The following is a 16932-nucleotide window of genomic DNA, read 5'->3' as shown; positions in this document are numbered from 1 at the left end:
GTGTCCCTATATCAATACATACACGTGACTCTGTGCCGTATTGATTTTTTTCCCCCACCCCAAAATGGCAGACCACAAATCTATGGATGACATACTTTTAGCTACATCCATCATTTATTTACAAAAGCCATGTCAATAACAACTATATATCATCATGGTGTATTTTGGAAATGTGTTCTTCTTGAAGTAAACCACCCCTGTAACAGGTCATCAAGTGTTTTTTTTCTGCAACAACAGCAACATAATGGGTTTTGTGTGTATTTTAGTCTAAGAAGAAATTTTTACAGGTTCATATAGATTTTAAAGGTGAATGGCAGACATAGTTTAATCTGCACAACATTGTTAAACAACATTAAGATAAATTCACAAGTACGACTGGCATGTTTCAAAGACAATATGCCCCACAGTACAAGACAGATGCTAAAAGAATGGTCATGATGCATTGAAAATGCATGCACAATACCCAACAGCCGCCACTGCCTCTAACAGATCATCACATCAGGTGTGAATATTTCTCTCGGCCCAATATAAAAAACCCACCCACATTTCTATCTTTGTGATCTTTGCTGTAACAATTTCCTGCGGTAACACTGAAATTTCCATATGAACTCTTAATATTAAAAAAACAGACACCACTTATTGTTGAGACATAATTGAAATTCTGCCCACAAAAGGATTGCATTTTCTGCTTTAGACCAAACACCCAAACCCCACAGTGCATAACTACTTCACAAGAATCACTGTGCAGTACTCACATCAAATGGATTTTTTCATGATGTACTGAAACAAGACAGTGGAAAAAAAAAACTTGGGTTCACGCTGTACAGAAATGTGCGAAAGGTTCTTTTTCTTGCTATGCCATGTGAGTGGCGTCTGTGAGGGGCTGTCCCACTGTCCTACTTCCATTTTTAAGAATGCCCTCGGAAGTGACATGACCCAAGTTAACTGCTGCAATTTTGGTGCAGCCAGTGTCAGAGTCTTCATTCTGAGGCTCTAAGAAAACCACCTTCTTCCCATTTGACCGCTGCTGTGTTGTCTCCACTTCTCTGGGGTCTGAACACAGGATGATGGCTCGTCCGCCGCAGCCTCTTGAGTCCCCGCCGCGGCCATCCCGACACCGACAGGGGGTGAGGTAGAGGTAGAGGAGCACCAATATGATGCTGACCACGCAAGAAGCCAGGGTGGTAAATGCAGTGTTGAAATTTTCTGCACTACTGCGATGCGCTGAACCACTGGTGGAGGTAATGCTTAAATTTCCAACTACCACTGTGACCTCCAGAGAGTGGCTGGGGTTGTAGTTATGTCCGCGGGGTATGACACACCCATATGTTCCAGAATCTTCCGTCAGCGGTTCTCGAACTTCAAGGGTGCCATTGGGAAGAACTGCGAGGCGGGCACTTAGATCGCTGTTTGAGGAATTCAGTACCGTTGTAGGGGTGACCCAAAACACCACAAGCCCCTCCTGAGCGGGCAAAGTCAACCCTGGGCATGGCACTCTTAACCACTGACCAGGCTCTACTTGGTAGATCTGTGTCTCAAGGGGCATATCTGACATTTCATGCTCCTTACAATGAACTCCTGACTCTGCTCCTTTTTTACATGGGTAGTCACCTCTGAAATCCAGTAGAGGGGGATACTGTTTCCACATCCAATACTCCAGCAAGGCAAGCAACGCACAGTCACAGACTAAAGGGTTTTCCTGCAAATAAATTCCTCTTTGGCGAGTGAGGGACAGGAGACTTTGGACAGGCACCTTAGTTAGTCTGTTATATGACAAGTCTAGAAATGTCAGATTTAGAGGTCCCTCGGGTTCTTCATAAATGACTAGGGGGAAGATTGACAGCCTGTTTATAGAGAGGTAGAGCCTCTGTAGGTTGCGGAGGTCCCTGAAGGCGCCTGGATCGATCTGAATAATCTGGTTGTCAAACAGCAGCAACTCCTTCAGTTCTTTCAACCCAGTGAAGATGGATGAGTTCAGCACTGTCAGCTGGTTGGATGAGAGGTCCAAGTGGAGGAGACGTGGTGTCACATTGAAGGCGTTCACGTCAATGCTTCTTATGAAATTTTTGCCGAGAATCAGCGTAACGAGCCGTTGCAGCGGTTGGGAAATCCAGCCCACACGCAGGGCAGTGAGTCTGTTGTGGCTAAGGTCCAACCGTGTGGCATAACCTGGTAGATCAAAGGGCACCACAGACAGATTGCATCCGCTGCAGGAAATTATATCACTGGCACAAAGGCAGGAAGGTGGGCAAGCGGCCATAGAGGGAGGGAAGCCAAGACACAGCAGGAGCAGCACTCCTGCAGCAGAGGGATTACAGCAACCCCTGACATCGGTCTTGCCTAAAAGCTCCAAGGCAATGGAATGCATCCTGGTTTTTCCTCAGGATGGACCTCAGGTTACCGTCTCATTAGGTGTACACATGTCAGGTTTATAATCCTCAGATAGTCTACAGCTTGAAGAGACAAAACAAGAAAAGTAAAAGAGAAAGACAATGAAAATTAATGCATTATACTACTTGAGAATAAAAATACACATAGTAGATGATGATGTCAGAATAAAGTTTTTTCTATTTAAAGTTTTTTCAAAAGGCACCGAGATGACAAGAGGAACACACAGTATGACTGTTTAAGGAAATGGTTAAAACAGGTAAAGGCATGACATGCATGCAACTCTAAAAATAAATTACAATCCACATTTGAATACAACAATGATTGCTGCTGGCATCACCCGTACATGACAACTGGTGGTAAAGACTGGAACAAGTGTAACCTGATATGTGCACAGCAGTAACACTCCTCCCCTATTCCCCACCAATACAAATACAGTCTGCTTACTTCACTGCTCACAAGACCACATCTTTTGTAATAATACATTTGTTTACAGGTTAGTATCACAGTGTACACATAAAGAAAACAGCTTAATATATGTATTTTTCCAATTGTTACTTTCTGCTTGGCCACTCAATTTTAACAAATGCATCAATAAATCTATGTGGACATTTTCATCCATTCAGAAAAAAGGTATCACACCAGATACTATAAACACCAAGAATGTGTCAGAATTATTATTAATTATTATGTTAATCCCATATTCCGCAAGAGTTATTGAATAATTTGGATACACAACTCTTCAAATCACCAGAAGCAGCTGTTTTCCCTGATAAATTTCTCTCATAATGGTAATTTAAAGAAATGAGCAGTAAAGCAAGAGCGGATTAATACCAGAGAGGCATGGGAGAAAAAATAAATGAAGTCAATTCAGAGAGGAGACAGTTAGCCAAGTAATCACTTAACAACTGACAGAAATTAATGTGATAATCAACAAACATTTCAATAATTTCTTATGCTGCAGTGCCAATCATTCTGTGTTTACAGCCTCTTGTGCCACCTTCTGCAAACCTAACTTCAATTTAAAAACCCAGACATGTTTAAACTCAGAAATAAACAAGTGAAGCAAATAATCCCGTTCACTCGTATTTTTGCATTTATTATTTGTTACAGAAATGTATTTAGCTGCTTTTGATAAACGTTTAAATGCAAATCCATAATCCATTCTTACAAATACATATTCTACACATGATTTTCTTCTACTTAAACAAAAACCTGACTGTTAATTACAAATTTTAAAGAAATACTACAAAAACCACATTAAATGCAGAGAAAACCTGAAAAAGATAGTTTAAAAATATAGAAACGTGTCTGTGGGTCTACATTATTGTCATAACTACTTATTCATCTACAATGCTCGCCTTAGTTAATCAGTTATTTGTCCTTCCTGCTCTTTCCCCCACACACGGCTCAGCAGAGCAATACCAACCAGCTTTTTTTCGACTTTGAAGGAACCAAAACGCAGACGCACAGCATAAACTCAGCTCACCTTTACATCCACACCGCTGCCCGTTCAAATCATCGTGCCGTTATCCAGACGCGCTCTTTGGGGGCGACCGGGTCCTGTTTCACGAATCTTGCAAAAGCAACTTGGAGCTTTTCGCTGCAAAGCGCATCGTTTTCAGCCCTCTGAACAATCCACGGAGAGGCGCCGGAGCAGAATCGTTCACCTGAAGCTCGGGTTACATGTCACCGTGGGAGGGGTCGTCCTGCGAGTAAACACGAAACACAAAGCAGCAACCAATACAGCGACGATGGGAGAGTGGATGATGCCAAGAGGAGGAGACGGGGCACCCTGGAAAAGGAAGAGAAGGAGAGGGAGAAGGTGCGGCAGAGGCAGAGAGGACAGCATCAGCACCACACACGCTGCAAATCCAGTGTTTTATAGCCTAATTGGTCAGAAAGTGAGTGCACCTTAAAAAAAGCCAATCATAACAACATAATAATAATAACAATAAAAGTAGACGAGTCTTTTAGATTTTATTGTTTCAGTGAAAAGGCGATCAGACGGTTATCAAAGTATTTCCAGGATTTTCCATTAATATGCTGTTTTCCCGTTTATCCATTTGCAATAATATTTTAAACATGGCTCAAATTACATGTGTATTGTGAAAAGAGTGACAAACGTTAGCTCAATATTTGGGTTTTTACAGAAACTGGAAAGTAATATTAGAAAGCGCCTTGAGGCGACTGTTGTTGTGATTTGGCGCTATATAAATAAAATTGAATTGAATTGAATTGAAATGTAGTAGGTACGTTTTGAAGCCCTCTTCAGGACTATTTAGGGCTGAAGAGGGCTGATCATTTCTTCTTCACCCACCTTTTTATGTGTTTATACATTGTTTTGCATTTAATCATTAGTTGTAATTAATCTCTGACTTTCTTTCACAGCATGTCTTTTGTCCTGTCTTCTTCCCCTGAACAGATGGCTGCATGAGCCTGGTTCTGCCTGAGGTTTCTTCTAGATAAAAGGGAGTTTTTCCTTTCTACTGTTGCCAACTGCTTGCTCATAGGGGGTCATCTGATTGTTGGAGGTTGTCTGTATTATTGTAGCTTTACCTTAGAATATAAATTACCTCGAGATGACTGTTGTTGTGATTTGTCACCATGTAAATACTACTCTGAATAGTTCCCTGTTGGTTAACCTCATAAGTTTTTCCATTCCCAAATGATATGTTGAACCCATCACATGTCCATTGTTTCTGTGAGCTGTTAAATGCAAGCAAGTGCCAAAACCTAAGAGAAATAATAATAGAAAAGCTGTGGACCCGCTGTACACCACCTGCCCAGCATTTAACAGCTGATACCCAGGTTTAACAATGTAGGAGACATGGCACTCAAACAATCCTGAATAGAAGGCTATGGGAGATTTCTGTAATAGCAGATATGGTGTTGTCCTGCCCCTACTCCTAAAAAGTCATGTTGTTGGGCACATGTGCACAGAAGAGGTTCACAGGACTTTTCAGTGAGTTTTAACTGACTGGTGGGAGTTATATCTCTCTATTTGTTATCACAGAAAAGGTGTCAATTTTAAAATCAAATTGTTTACCTTCTTCTGGGCTGAACTAAATCCATTTACATAATTTTTAATTCAGCTGCAAGCGATCACTAAAATTAATATGAGTTGTTCTTCCCCATTCATTTAGATTGGGGCAAAATAAAACAAATAAAAAATAAAAGAACTCAAAAGAATCTACTTCAAGAAAGACTTATGGAAATTATAGTTAAAGCAATGCTGATTCGAATTGGGAAACAATTCCCTTTATCTGGTTTTAAAGCCCAGTTTTTTGTCAACTCATCCATCCACCCTGACCTCCTCTCTTTAAAGACTTTGTGGCTCTGGAATCGCCTCACTTCCGTTTTTGCTCCCATTATTATCACAGCCAGCAGAAGATAAAACTGGATAAGACATCCCTGTTGTGCTTTCAGCTTTGGCTGCTGGACATAAACAGTGATGTTTGGTGATTTTTGTGAAATCAGTTGTTATAAAACTAGGGGTGGCACAGTTGCTTCACAGCAAGAATGCCTGGTTTCTGATCCACCAGCCAGCTGGGACATTTGTGTGTGGAGTTTACATGTTCTCCCAGTGATTGAGTGGGTTTACTCCAGGTCCTCCAGCTTCCCCCCACAGCCAAAGAAATACATGTTGGGTTAATTAATGATTCTAAACTGGCTGTATGTGAGTGTGAATGGATTGATCGTTATTTTGAATTTTGACCTGTGTAACACTATACACTGTGAGAAGTATAGCTATTGTTTATTCAGTAATCGTTAACCAATTAATCAGTGTGTTTACAGGCGTATGTTTATGTCACAGTTATACCAAAGTAAACAAGGATGGTTAAGAATATTCAAACTTATGACAAGTTTATAACAAACCACTAATAAATACTGACATATCATAACAGATTAGCACGACATGACACTTTATTTTAGTTCTCATATAATCCATTACCTATTTTGCAAGTAATGTATTCCTCTCACAACATACAGGGTGTTCATGGTAGAAGTACAGAGTAGAAATGATCTACACAATACCTGACTATTGAAGTGAGTTGTATCCATGTTTGATTGTGTTTCTACTCTACTGCACACAGACCAGGAGAGCTTTTCTTGTTGCGTTTGCTCTTTTGAGTTTTTCTTTTTATGTAAACTATCCTGCAACTGAAGTTGGATAGTAACGGTAACTTGCTGTGCAACTTTTTGTAACTTTTGACTACAGTTAGAAATAATTTGAAAGTATAGTTCAGAGAGTAAATCAGGCCCTCGAGACACATTGTTTGGCCACAACAGAAAACTTCAGTTTGCCTAACAAACAAAAGTAAAATCAGTATCTTCTAATTGTGTTATAACGCCAAAGTGTGCCTGTTTTAGACCTAAATTCTATGCTTCAGTGGTGCACAACACTCTTTCTCCATCACTCTCCTGACATGGAAAGAAATGGAAATCTGCACCACAAAATGAATTCCTCAAATAACTCCCAGGTCACATTAACCCAAGAAACCTGAGATCTCTAACAGTGAGAGTATTATTGTGTGACTGATACCCTCAAATCTTTTAAGGCTCACGCTTTGGAAAGGTTCCCCTGCGTATACAGCAATTTGGAAACTTTACTTTTTTGTTCTTGGAAGCTCAAGGATTATAACGCCTGCTGAGATTTCTGAGCCGGCCCCATGGCAGCAGAGCTGTCGTAGCATTATGCTGTTAATGGCAGCTTGCCAAGGACAATTTGGTTCATTAGCGATAACATCATTGTAATTAAACATCTGTGACCTTAAAGATGCCTGTGGCGTTTTCTCCAACGGAGCCTCTGCTTCATCACTGCTTGGTCACATTGCACTGCAAAAATGTGCGCCAGAGAAAGTGCACTGAGTTGTGGAAATATGTAAACAAGCAGCTGCAGCTCACAATAACTCCCCTAGGCTTCTTTTTTTTATTTTAAAAGAAGAGCAGCATTTTAGGATTTGCTTGTTGAGGCAGAATATTTCAGATGGCGTTAAGCTGAGCAAAGGGTTTACATAATCCCCTCTCTTTTAAAACTCAGTTTATCTGTAAAGTGTTGGAATAAAAAATGAATCCCCTGCCTTATTTATTCCCTTAATGTTGCCACATTTGGTCTGCTCCATTCTGATGGGGCTCAATTTTCTGAAATTTCTTTCTCTGCCTGTGCTGTTTACCACAGTGTGTGTGTGTGTGTTTGTGATTGTGTGTGTGTGATTCAGTTTGACACTAGCAGATGGAGTCTTTCATGCCACATAGAAATATTCTTTACTGAATCAGTTTGTCAAGGTTGTAAACTCTAAGCTTGAAGCTCTGACAGCTTTTGTGTTTTTTTCCCTCTTGAGTTCTTGTTCAATTTCTTGAATGAAGATGTAGATGTCCAGCTTAATACCTGGCAACATGAAAGAGGAAAAAGAATCAATGGAATTCTCATTTCTGAAGATGAGTCAATTCAATTAGCTGAAAGAGAAGTGAGAGTGAGGGCTCTTATAATCCCAACTTCAGTCTAATCACAATGCACTGGTAATTATGAGCTTTCCACCCGGGACTCTGTGGGAGATAAATCACTGTATGTTTCCATGGTGCTGATCATCAAAGGGGATGGCCTCTGGGGATTTTGCCAAAGTGTCCATCTTTGCTCTGCGATCACTCACGTAGGTTGTTGATATGCATGGGACGGATGGACCAACAGTTTTCTTATTCATGTCCAGATAACTTGGTGTTAAAGATGCACAGGATATGAAGCATATTCATCATTAATCTCTTTTGGTTTTTTTGTCTCATCAGAATGAGGTAGTTTGTAGTCTTAACCATTCGATCCATTTATTAAACAGTATTAAGGTGGGCCAGCAACTGCATCCTATTCCTTTTTGAGCATGTAGATTTTGTGGTGTATAGAGATAATCATGGCAGCTCGATATCTTGTACTTTGTTTTTTTCTGTTTACAATGAATTTTGTTTGTTTTTAGTTATATATAAATGTTTGAAATCAATCAATCACTCAGCCAATGCCTGCAGGTGTTTAATCTCGCCTGGCTGTTAAATATTTGTCACTGGATCCATTTTGCATCCTTGATGTAAATTAGCCTCTGATCACACGGTTAGAACCAACACCAGCTGGGTTCTGACTGCTGGCTGAAGCCAAGCTTTGAAGAGCACTGGTCTGGATGGGTTTTAGTTTAGCTAGAGTTCAACAGGCCATCTGTCCACTCAGGGCTCTAACCACTTATTACTCTCAAGGGTGATGAGAAGAACATGGCACACTTCCAGTGGGCACTCAGGATAAGTCAGTTTCTGATGTTCTGCAGGTTACAGGACGTGTCTTATAAAAGGGCTTTTAATCATTTTGGAAAATATGTAAAATGCAGAATCTATGTTTCAATCTAATCTATTAGCTAACACTGCTGAGAGGACCAGTCACTGGCTATGGTTAAAAAGGGCTAACATCACTTGGGCAGCTAAGGCAGTCAGCTAACCGTGAGAGAAAAGAAAATATTCTGTTCTTCTTCCCTCTGCTCTTCTTCCCTTTTCTGGGAGGCAGTGGGGAGGTAGAGCGAACAGCCCGATCCGGCGGGGAGGGAGGTATGGGAAGCCAGATCGGGCGGCCCCCTTCCGGCTCTGCTCTCTGCTCTGTCCTATCTTGTCCTTTTGTCTTACTTCTCTCTATCACCTTTTTTTATAGCTTTGAAGAAGTGAGGCTCCATAAATGCTAAAGAGGTAAGTATTATTTCTCAGTTGCAGTGAATAGCTAGGAGAAAATAAACTGTAGAAAACTAAACAGAAGAGTGAAGAAGAGAAATAACAATTTAACATAAACCAGTGACACACTCCGGGGCCTGATCAACCCTTGGATGAGGGTGTCTAGTGATAATGGCTGAAACACCCGATGAATCCAAGGTCCACTACTGACAATAGGGATGGGTATCGAAACCCGGTTCTTGTTGAGAACCGGTTCCCTCTGTTTCAATTCCTTGGAATTGTTTGCCATTTTTGCAAACGATTCCCTTATCGATTCCAGTCGCCCCGAATAACGTCACCACGTTGCGGAGCGTCATTTACCTGGCAGGGCGCCTAAGCGGCTCAAACACTCAAAAGTTTGGTTATACTTTACGAGAACGGATGACAACGGGGCAACTTGCAATACTTGCAAAGTAGATATTTCATTTAAGGGAGGAAACACTACGAATATGCAAAAGCATTTGCTCACAAAACACGCGATAACCTTAAATGAATGTCGTGTTTTTAATTCCGCTCCGGACTCGTGAATCTCAACCCAGCAGCAGCGGTAATGTTTGCAATTCAATTCAATTCAATTCAATTTTATTTATATAGCGCCAAATCACAACAAAAGTCGCCTCAAGGTGCTTTATATTGTACAGTAGATAGCACAATAATAAATACAGAGAAAAACCCAACAATCATATGACCCCCTATGAGCAAGCACTTTGGCGACAGTGGGAAGGAAAAACTCCCTTTTAACAGGAAGAAACCTCCGGCAGAACCAGGCTCAGGGAGGGGCGGCCATCTGCTGCGACCGGTTTGCACGTCCTCTCCCATTAATACGGCAGGTAAATAATCAGCTAACAGTGCATATTATGTTAGCGCGATCTGCCTTATTACAAAACCTACCATTACTGTGCGCTGCATTTAGGTGACCATGATGAGAGAGACAGACAGAGTCTGGCTGGCAGTTCTCGCTGCAGTCTACCGGTAGCGTCTCCTTTCAGGCCAGGATAGACGAACGTCACCGAGCAGTGACTAAGTTTGTGGTCAAAGTCTTGCACCCATTTGCCACAGCAGATGCCCCCGATTTTTGGTAAGTGAATGTGTTTAATTGTAGGCATGGACATTACTGGATATTTTTGTGTAATTGCTACAGAATAATTTATGTTATACTTTGTTATTGTTACAGAAGAATATTGATTTTATTATTTTACATTTACAATTTTCTTTCCTGGGGACCCTGTGACACCCCATTGAAGAGCCGTAGGCTGTGGATCTCTTAAGATCTCACTGTTGGGTTTGTAAGGCCATGTTACTCCTAAATTTCTATCTTGTTCAAAGAGAAGCTATAAAACAAAGTTCTAAGCGAATCGACCTTAGTGTTCTCTTTTTTAAAAAATAAGACTCGATAAGAGAATCGATAAAGAATCGAATCGTTATATAGAATCGAAAATGGAATTGGAATCGTGAAAATCTTATCAATACCCATCCCTAACTGACGATGTGTCCCCAATCTTAATATGATAGTCTAGATCAGATCTCTAATCCCCCCAAAATGGCAGATTAGCTTGGGTAAATAGATGAGGCACACAATGATGTGTGCTGCTGGTAAAGGGTCTGGGCTGTCTTTCCTCATAACAGCCATCCCTCAAGAGTCTCTCCATTTAAAGCATGGTAGTTTCAGGGACCATAACATCTAGTCCTTTTACTGAATTTACTGAATCAGGAAATATGGGAAGACTCTTGCTTAAGCAGGCAGGTTTGTTTAGCATTGCATTTAGTTTTTTGTATGACTTAAAAGCACTACCTTATCAGACCACTGTTGTAAGTCCAAGTAGGAATGCTTCAAAATGTAATTTTTCTGAAAGGATGTTTACGGGATGTTACAGAGATTGTGTTGTTATCAGTGATGTGGTTATTTATGACAGTCGTGATTTTATGAGCTGTAATCACATGACCATGTGTTTCTTGTGTCTGCAGGTATGTCGTGTAGTGAGCATCAGCCAAAATAGGGAAGCAACTTTAGCAACTCCTGAATGTAATGTAAGTTTTTACTGAGAGACCAACTTGAATACTTCGGCGCTGTTATACTGCATATTTAATATTTATATCTCCTCCATGATTAACCACCTTAGATGGTGGTGATGAAGAGTTTGTATATCTGAGTGTTAAACACTAGAAACAGTCTCTAGAAACAGTTACCTGGAGAGGGACTGGACTTTTTTCCAATTTGGAATGGTGAGTATGGTTCTATCCCACAGGCTCAGAGCCGTACCTATGAGTTTCCCCAAGTGGGCCAGATGATTGCGTCCCTGTGCATTTGGGTTGGGGACTGTGGTTTGCACACATTTTCCAGGAATCTGACTGGGATGCCTCCTAGTTACCTTGTAGGTGAGATGTTTCAGGCATGTGGAGAAATCATGGGTCTTGTAATTACAGAGGATAATGTTTTCAATACTGCTTCTTCTATTTATTATAAGCATTATAAGTACTGTGCATTGTGAAGACCAGAACCAAAGTGTAATGAAAAACGTTGTCTTATCTATGAAAGAAAAAAAGACTGTTGGGTGAGCTACATTGACTTATATCAACAGAAAGAGAGTAGAGCTGTTGTGCAACCAGTAGAGCTGACCCTACTGGTTGCACAACAGCAACTCAGCTATGAAGCCATGTAAAATCAAAAAAAGGTTGCCAACTTTCTGGAGTCAATCACAACAGATCTCCAAACTTGTGGGCTTCAGATTAGCGGGAATGGGTTTCCATGGCCAAGCAGCTCCATCCAAGCCTTACATTACCAAGTGCAATGCAGAATGTCGGATGCAGTAGTGTGAAGCACACTGCCACTGGACTCTAGAGCAGTGGAGTGTTGATTGCTGAAGTGACGAATCATGTTTCTTCATTTAGCAATCCGATGGACGAGTCTGAGTTTGGTGGTTTCCAGGAGAACGATATTTCTCTGACCGCACTGTGCCAAGTTTAAAGTCTGGTGAAGGGGGGATTGTGAAGTGGGGTTGTTTTTCAGGAGCTGGGCTTAGCCCCTTAGTTCCAGTGAACTAACTTTGTGGGAACAATTTGGGAATGGCCCCTTCCTGTTCCAACAAGACTATGCACGACTGCACAAAGCAAGATCCATAAATACATGAAGCTAATTAGGTGTGGAAGAACGAGACTGGGCTGCAGTTTCCTGACCTCAACCCAACAGAACACCTTTGGGATGAATTATTGCAGAGACTGTGAGCCAGGCCTTTTTGTCCAACATCAGTGTCTGAGCTGATAAATGCTCTTCTCCTATGCACGATCTGATATCGTCGTGTTGGTGTTGTTCCCAGATCATCATGAAAATGTTGTTCCAGGATCAACATTGCAAGTGACCAATCAGAATGTTGTGACGTCATAGTTTTGCGACTTCGGGAAAAACCGCCGTAAAACAAAAAACTGTACTTAAGCTGCGAGAAACCGCCTCTGTCCGCCGATCAACGGACCCTGACCCTAATCCTAACCCTAACCCTTTAATAAACGGTAAGCAGAATTTATATTGTCCATGCAACATTGGAATTTCATAAATGCTCGAATGGCTTGGCGCGCAAAAGAATAACGTCACAACATTCTGATTGGTCACTTGCAATGTTGACCCTGGAACAACATTTTCATGATGATCTGGGAACAACACCAACACGACGATATCAGATCATCCCTTCTCCTACACTCCTACTATCTTGTGGAAAGCCTTCCCAGAGGAGCTGAAGTGATTATGGCTGCAAAGTGTGGGTCAACATCACATTAAACCCAATAGATTAAGAATGTGATGTCGCTCAAATTCATATGCTGGTGAAGGCAGCATAGCGCATGTTCCATTAAATACTTGGACTTAACATTATAGTCAAAAGGATTTTTGTATTTCTGTACAATGTTGGAGGATCATGTTGGCTATGAGCCAGTCATTTTTTGACCTTAGTTGACTGGTATTGCACACTCCTGCTGCTGCAAGCAACTTAATAAGCAAGTGTCTCCAGGTTGGACAGAAATGTCAAATGCCTTGAAGTTTCACTGAAGCACCAGCAAGAAACACATTCCTATTTTAGAGATAAAACCAGTAAGAGTACCTCATTTGACAAAAAAGACATAACAGCACAGGACTTAATTGCAGAAATGAGGTGCAATTATTTTTTTACACTTGTTAACTGCCAAAGGATTTTCAGATGTGCAAATTTTGCATTTGAAGTAACTGTTGTGGATCGTAGCCCTCAGCTATCATTAATGGTCTCCATTTGCAGCACTCAAACTTCAAGGACTGAGTATCCAAACCTGAACTGTGGTTTTAAACACTAGGTGAGAATGAATAAACGCACAAATTAAAATTTATTCATCATGCAAAACCGCAGCTCCCGAATTTAAAAACACTGAAAAGATCAGCTTGTGTCATTTCCCTGACATAAGACATCAAATTATGCAAACAGAGGGATATAAATAGTGTCTTAATACCATGTATTAAAATTTCCCTGGCCTTCAGTGCTTCATCTTACACATCATCATCTGTTCTAGCTACTCTATGTACTGCTGTTAATGCCCCTCAGACACTGAAACCTGACTTTAGCTGCGAGAGTAGTTTAAATGAGGGACCTGTCATACTTGATTGAGTACACATACACCCTAAAAGATGATGCAAACCTCTACTATATCATATAGCAAATAGATTGTGTGCGCCAGAGAATTGGACTTTTATGTTCTGGATGTGTGTTTCCTTGGCATTTGCAAAAGGACTCTCGCACATAGAAATGCTAGGAAACGTTATCCTGTGTGTTAGGATAAAATTCAAAGGCAGACTTGAAGACAACAGGCTGGTGGATGTAAAAAGGTCACTTTAACGAAACAGGTTGAGTTGGATAGTCAACAAGCCCAGAGTCTAACAGAAAGCCCAGCTAACAACTAGGACCAGAAAGGAAAGCATAAACTCAGAGGGATTAACATGGAGACAAGAGGGATACTGGGCCCTCACATGACAGGCGGACAGCAAATGCACACTGACAACTGACAAAGGACTATGAGGGCAGGGCACACAATCACAAGGAAGGAGGCAAAGCAGCTCCCCCCACACACAGACACACATTACTACTAAAATAAAACTGGACGTGACTACAAAGCAGCTAACACAGACAAATGGGATACAAAGAGAGAAACAAGGACATGGGGAAATGGGCAAGAGAAGCAAATGGGAAGGCTAGAATTACAAGTCACAGAACAAAAAACAGCCATCAGTAATTCATGCGCATTACATGACAGTCACCAAAGTTTCCTTCAGAATTAATGACAATGGCAGTGCAACATATACATTAGCAAGAGTGGGGGTAAAGGGCGCATGGATGTCTTTTAATGCTTGCTTACAGGGGCATTAGATAACACAGTTATGTCAAATGTTTGCACCATTCTAATATAAAGAAATATAAATGTAAAATATTTGCTTACTTTAAAGTTAATGATAGCAACACATCTCAAAAAAATTGGCCACGTAACATCCCTTCTTCTATTAAGTACAATACACAAATTGGGACTGATGATTTGCTGATGATTTGCTGGACTTTTGGGAGAAGAATGTTGTCCCATTTTTTAACAGTCCAGCTGTGGTCTTCTATGTTGTATTTTTAGTTTCACTATACTCCAAATGTTTTCGGTCTGGACTTCAGGCAGGCCTGTTGAAGTTTCTAACGTGCATGAAAATAAATAGCAGCAATGAGAGCACACTCAGCATTAAAATATTTCATTAAAATGACAATGTAAATTTTACCGCTCTGTGCGTTAAAGCCAAGGAATAACAGTTTTCTGCAGCATCAATTTAATGTCTTATTTGCAACAGTGTTTCATTTTACTGGTAAAATCTTATATTATATGTAGCTTGTTTCAGTATTGTCATTATTATCTGAAAACATCCATGACTGGAGTGTGCACAGAGCCTGAAGCAGAAAGCAAGAGAAAGAGAAAGTTAATAACCACTGTCCTGATAGCCATTATCACTCTGACTGGGGTTGTAGGTTTAGTCAAGCCACCTAACAGCAAAGTAATCTAGCTGTTTGGAAAACCCTTGGCAACATACCAATCAGTTTATGTTCAGAGTGCCACATTTGAATTCTTTGGTTTATAGGATGCTTTAAGTGCTCTATACACTCTCTGCTGTATGAATACGTTTCATATAAGCAAGCTAATATTTATTCATATGTTAATAAAACCACTAAATGTCGCTCAACTGTGAAGTTACAGCAATGCAAACTGTGCATTGTCACTGGAAATCACACACACTGAAAATGTGACACAGAAAATGTATAACACAAGTAAATGATTCTCATCCCTCATGAATATGAAACAATAAATGTGAGTAAAATACAAATGAAACATAGAAAATCAAAGGCTTATATATTCAAATAATTAATCATTAAGAGAAATATGGCCGATATAAACTGAATATTTACTAATCAAGTAAATTTTTTTTCCATTAAAATGTAAACAGTTCATTTTACTGATACATTTTAATGTTTTTTTAATAGATCTTGCACATGTAGCGCTGTCAATTGTGCTGCTGTGAAGAAGGTAAGCAGCACCAAGTTCCTGGGTGTGCACATCTCAGAAGATCTCTCCTGGTCAAAACACACAGCATCGCTGGTCAGTAAAGCCCAACAGCGACTCTACTTCCTCCACAAACTGAGGAGAGCACGAGCCTCAACCCCCACTATGAGCACTGTTGAGAGTATCCACACCAGCTGCATCACTATGTGGTATGTCTCCTGCCATAGTTACAACGGGTAGTAAGAGCAGCGGACAGGATCGTAGGTACCTCTCTTTCCTCTCTCCAGGACATCTACAGGTGACTGCACTCATCCATCCAAAAGCTTCTTCAGTTTGCTGAGGAAGGAGACTGAAGAGCCTCCAGGCCAGAACCAGCAGGCTGAGACAGCTTCGTCCACCAGGCTGTCAGGATGCTGAATTCACTCCCTGCTCTCACACACACACAAACTCCAGACCTGCATTCACTTCTTCCCTCTGAACCCCCCAAACATACAAAACTCTGAACCGCCTCCATTGCCTTTTCACTGACTGCCCCACCCCACTCGCACACGAACTTGCACACAATCACTATGATTGTGTTGGACACTGCTGTTTATATAAGATTGTATAGTATTGTATTGTGTTGTACAGAAGACTCCCATTTTATTTTTATCTTTATATTGTTTTAGTGTACACTGAGGGCCATGGGAGCATTGCAGTTTCAGATTCCTGTGTATGACTGTACATATGGTCTTTGACAATAAAGCTAACTTTGACTTTGACTTTGATGTCTCTGATTTGAGCAGGTGGTGTTCAACTGAATCTCCCCAGAAAATCAAATGATGTACAAATGCTTCCTTTTATGTCAGCACGCACAAAGTCTGAAGCAAAGCCTCCAAAACTGTTTTATATATTTTTATGCAGATGACACAATTTTATATGCTCTTCCTTTGATTTGGATATTGCAAATCTAGAACCTACTTTTTTTACACAGTTTTTCTTAATTTGATTGTGTGGAATACTTCATTTTATTATATAGCTGTCTATCTTGAGAAAGAGATCTCAAAACCAGTGACAATACCTGTTTAAATAAAGTATTTAATAAGAATTCGTTTTTGTATCTGATGCCATTGAAACCTACTGTATGGTTTGTATTTTATTCTACAGAAAGTGATCTCTGCCACCTCCATAAAGCTAAAGAATTTGGGTGGTAGCTGCTGTTCTTTTGCTGTTGTTGTCTGCTTAAATGTCTGTGATATTACGTCTGTATGTGCAATATGAGGTTTC

At 40.6% G+C, this 16932-nt stretch overlaps 1 protein-coding gene and 1 long non-coding RNA gene across 2 annotated transcripts; one reads left to right on the top strand and one right to left on the bottom strand.

Moving 5' to 3' along the window:
- Positions 1-4204, bottom strand: LOC102077602 (amphoterin-induced protein 2). The gene is made up of 2 exons (XM_005460436.4): positions 3878-4204; positions 1-2453 (listed from the first exon to the last, which is right to left on the bottom strand). The coding sequence occupies exon 2, from the start codon at positions 2366-2368 to the stop codon at positions 854-856; it is 1515 nt and encodes a 504-aa protein (XP_005460493.1). The 5' UTR covers positions 2369-2453; positions 3878-4204; the 3' UTR covers positions 1-853.
- Positions 4205-10165: 5961 nt separating this feature from the next.
- On the top strand, positions 10166-16932 carry LOC109195076 (uncharacterized). Its single transcript, XR_002056753.2, has 3 exons — positions 10166-10204; positions 11092-11154; positions 15648-16932. It is a non-coding gene; the product is annotated as an uncharacterized LOC109195076 (long non-coding RNA).

This window comes from Oreochromis niloticus, linkage group LG17 (genome assembly GCF_001858045.2).
Source record: "Oreochromis niloticus isolate F11D_XX linkage group LG17, O_niloticus_UMD_NMBU, whole genome shotgun sequence".
Classification (NCBI taxonomy): Eukaryota; Metazoa; Chordata; class Actinopteri; order Cichliformes; family Cichlidae; genus Oreochromis; species Oreochromis niloticus.
This window is presented reverse-complemented; position numbering and strand designations above follow the sequence as displayed.

Excerpts from the sequence above, each read along its gene's own strand:
- LOC102077602 (XM_005460436.4), bottom strand. The coding sequence starts at position 2,368 with ATGCATTCCATTGCCTTGGAGCTTTTAGGCAAGACCGATGTCAGGGGT.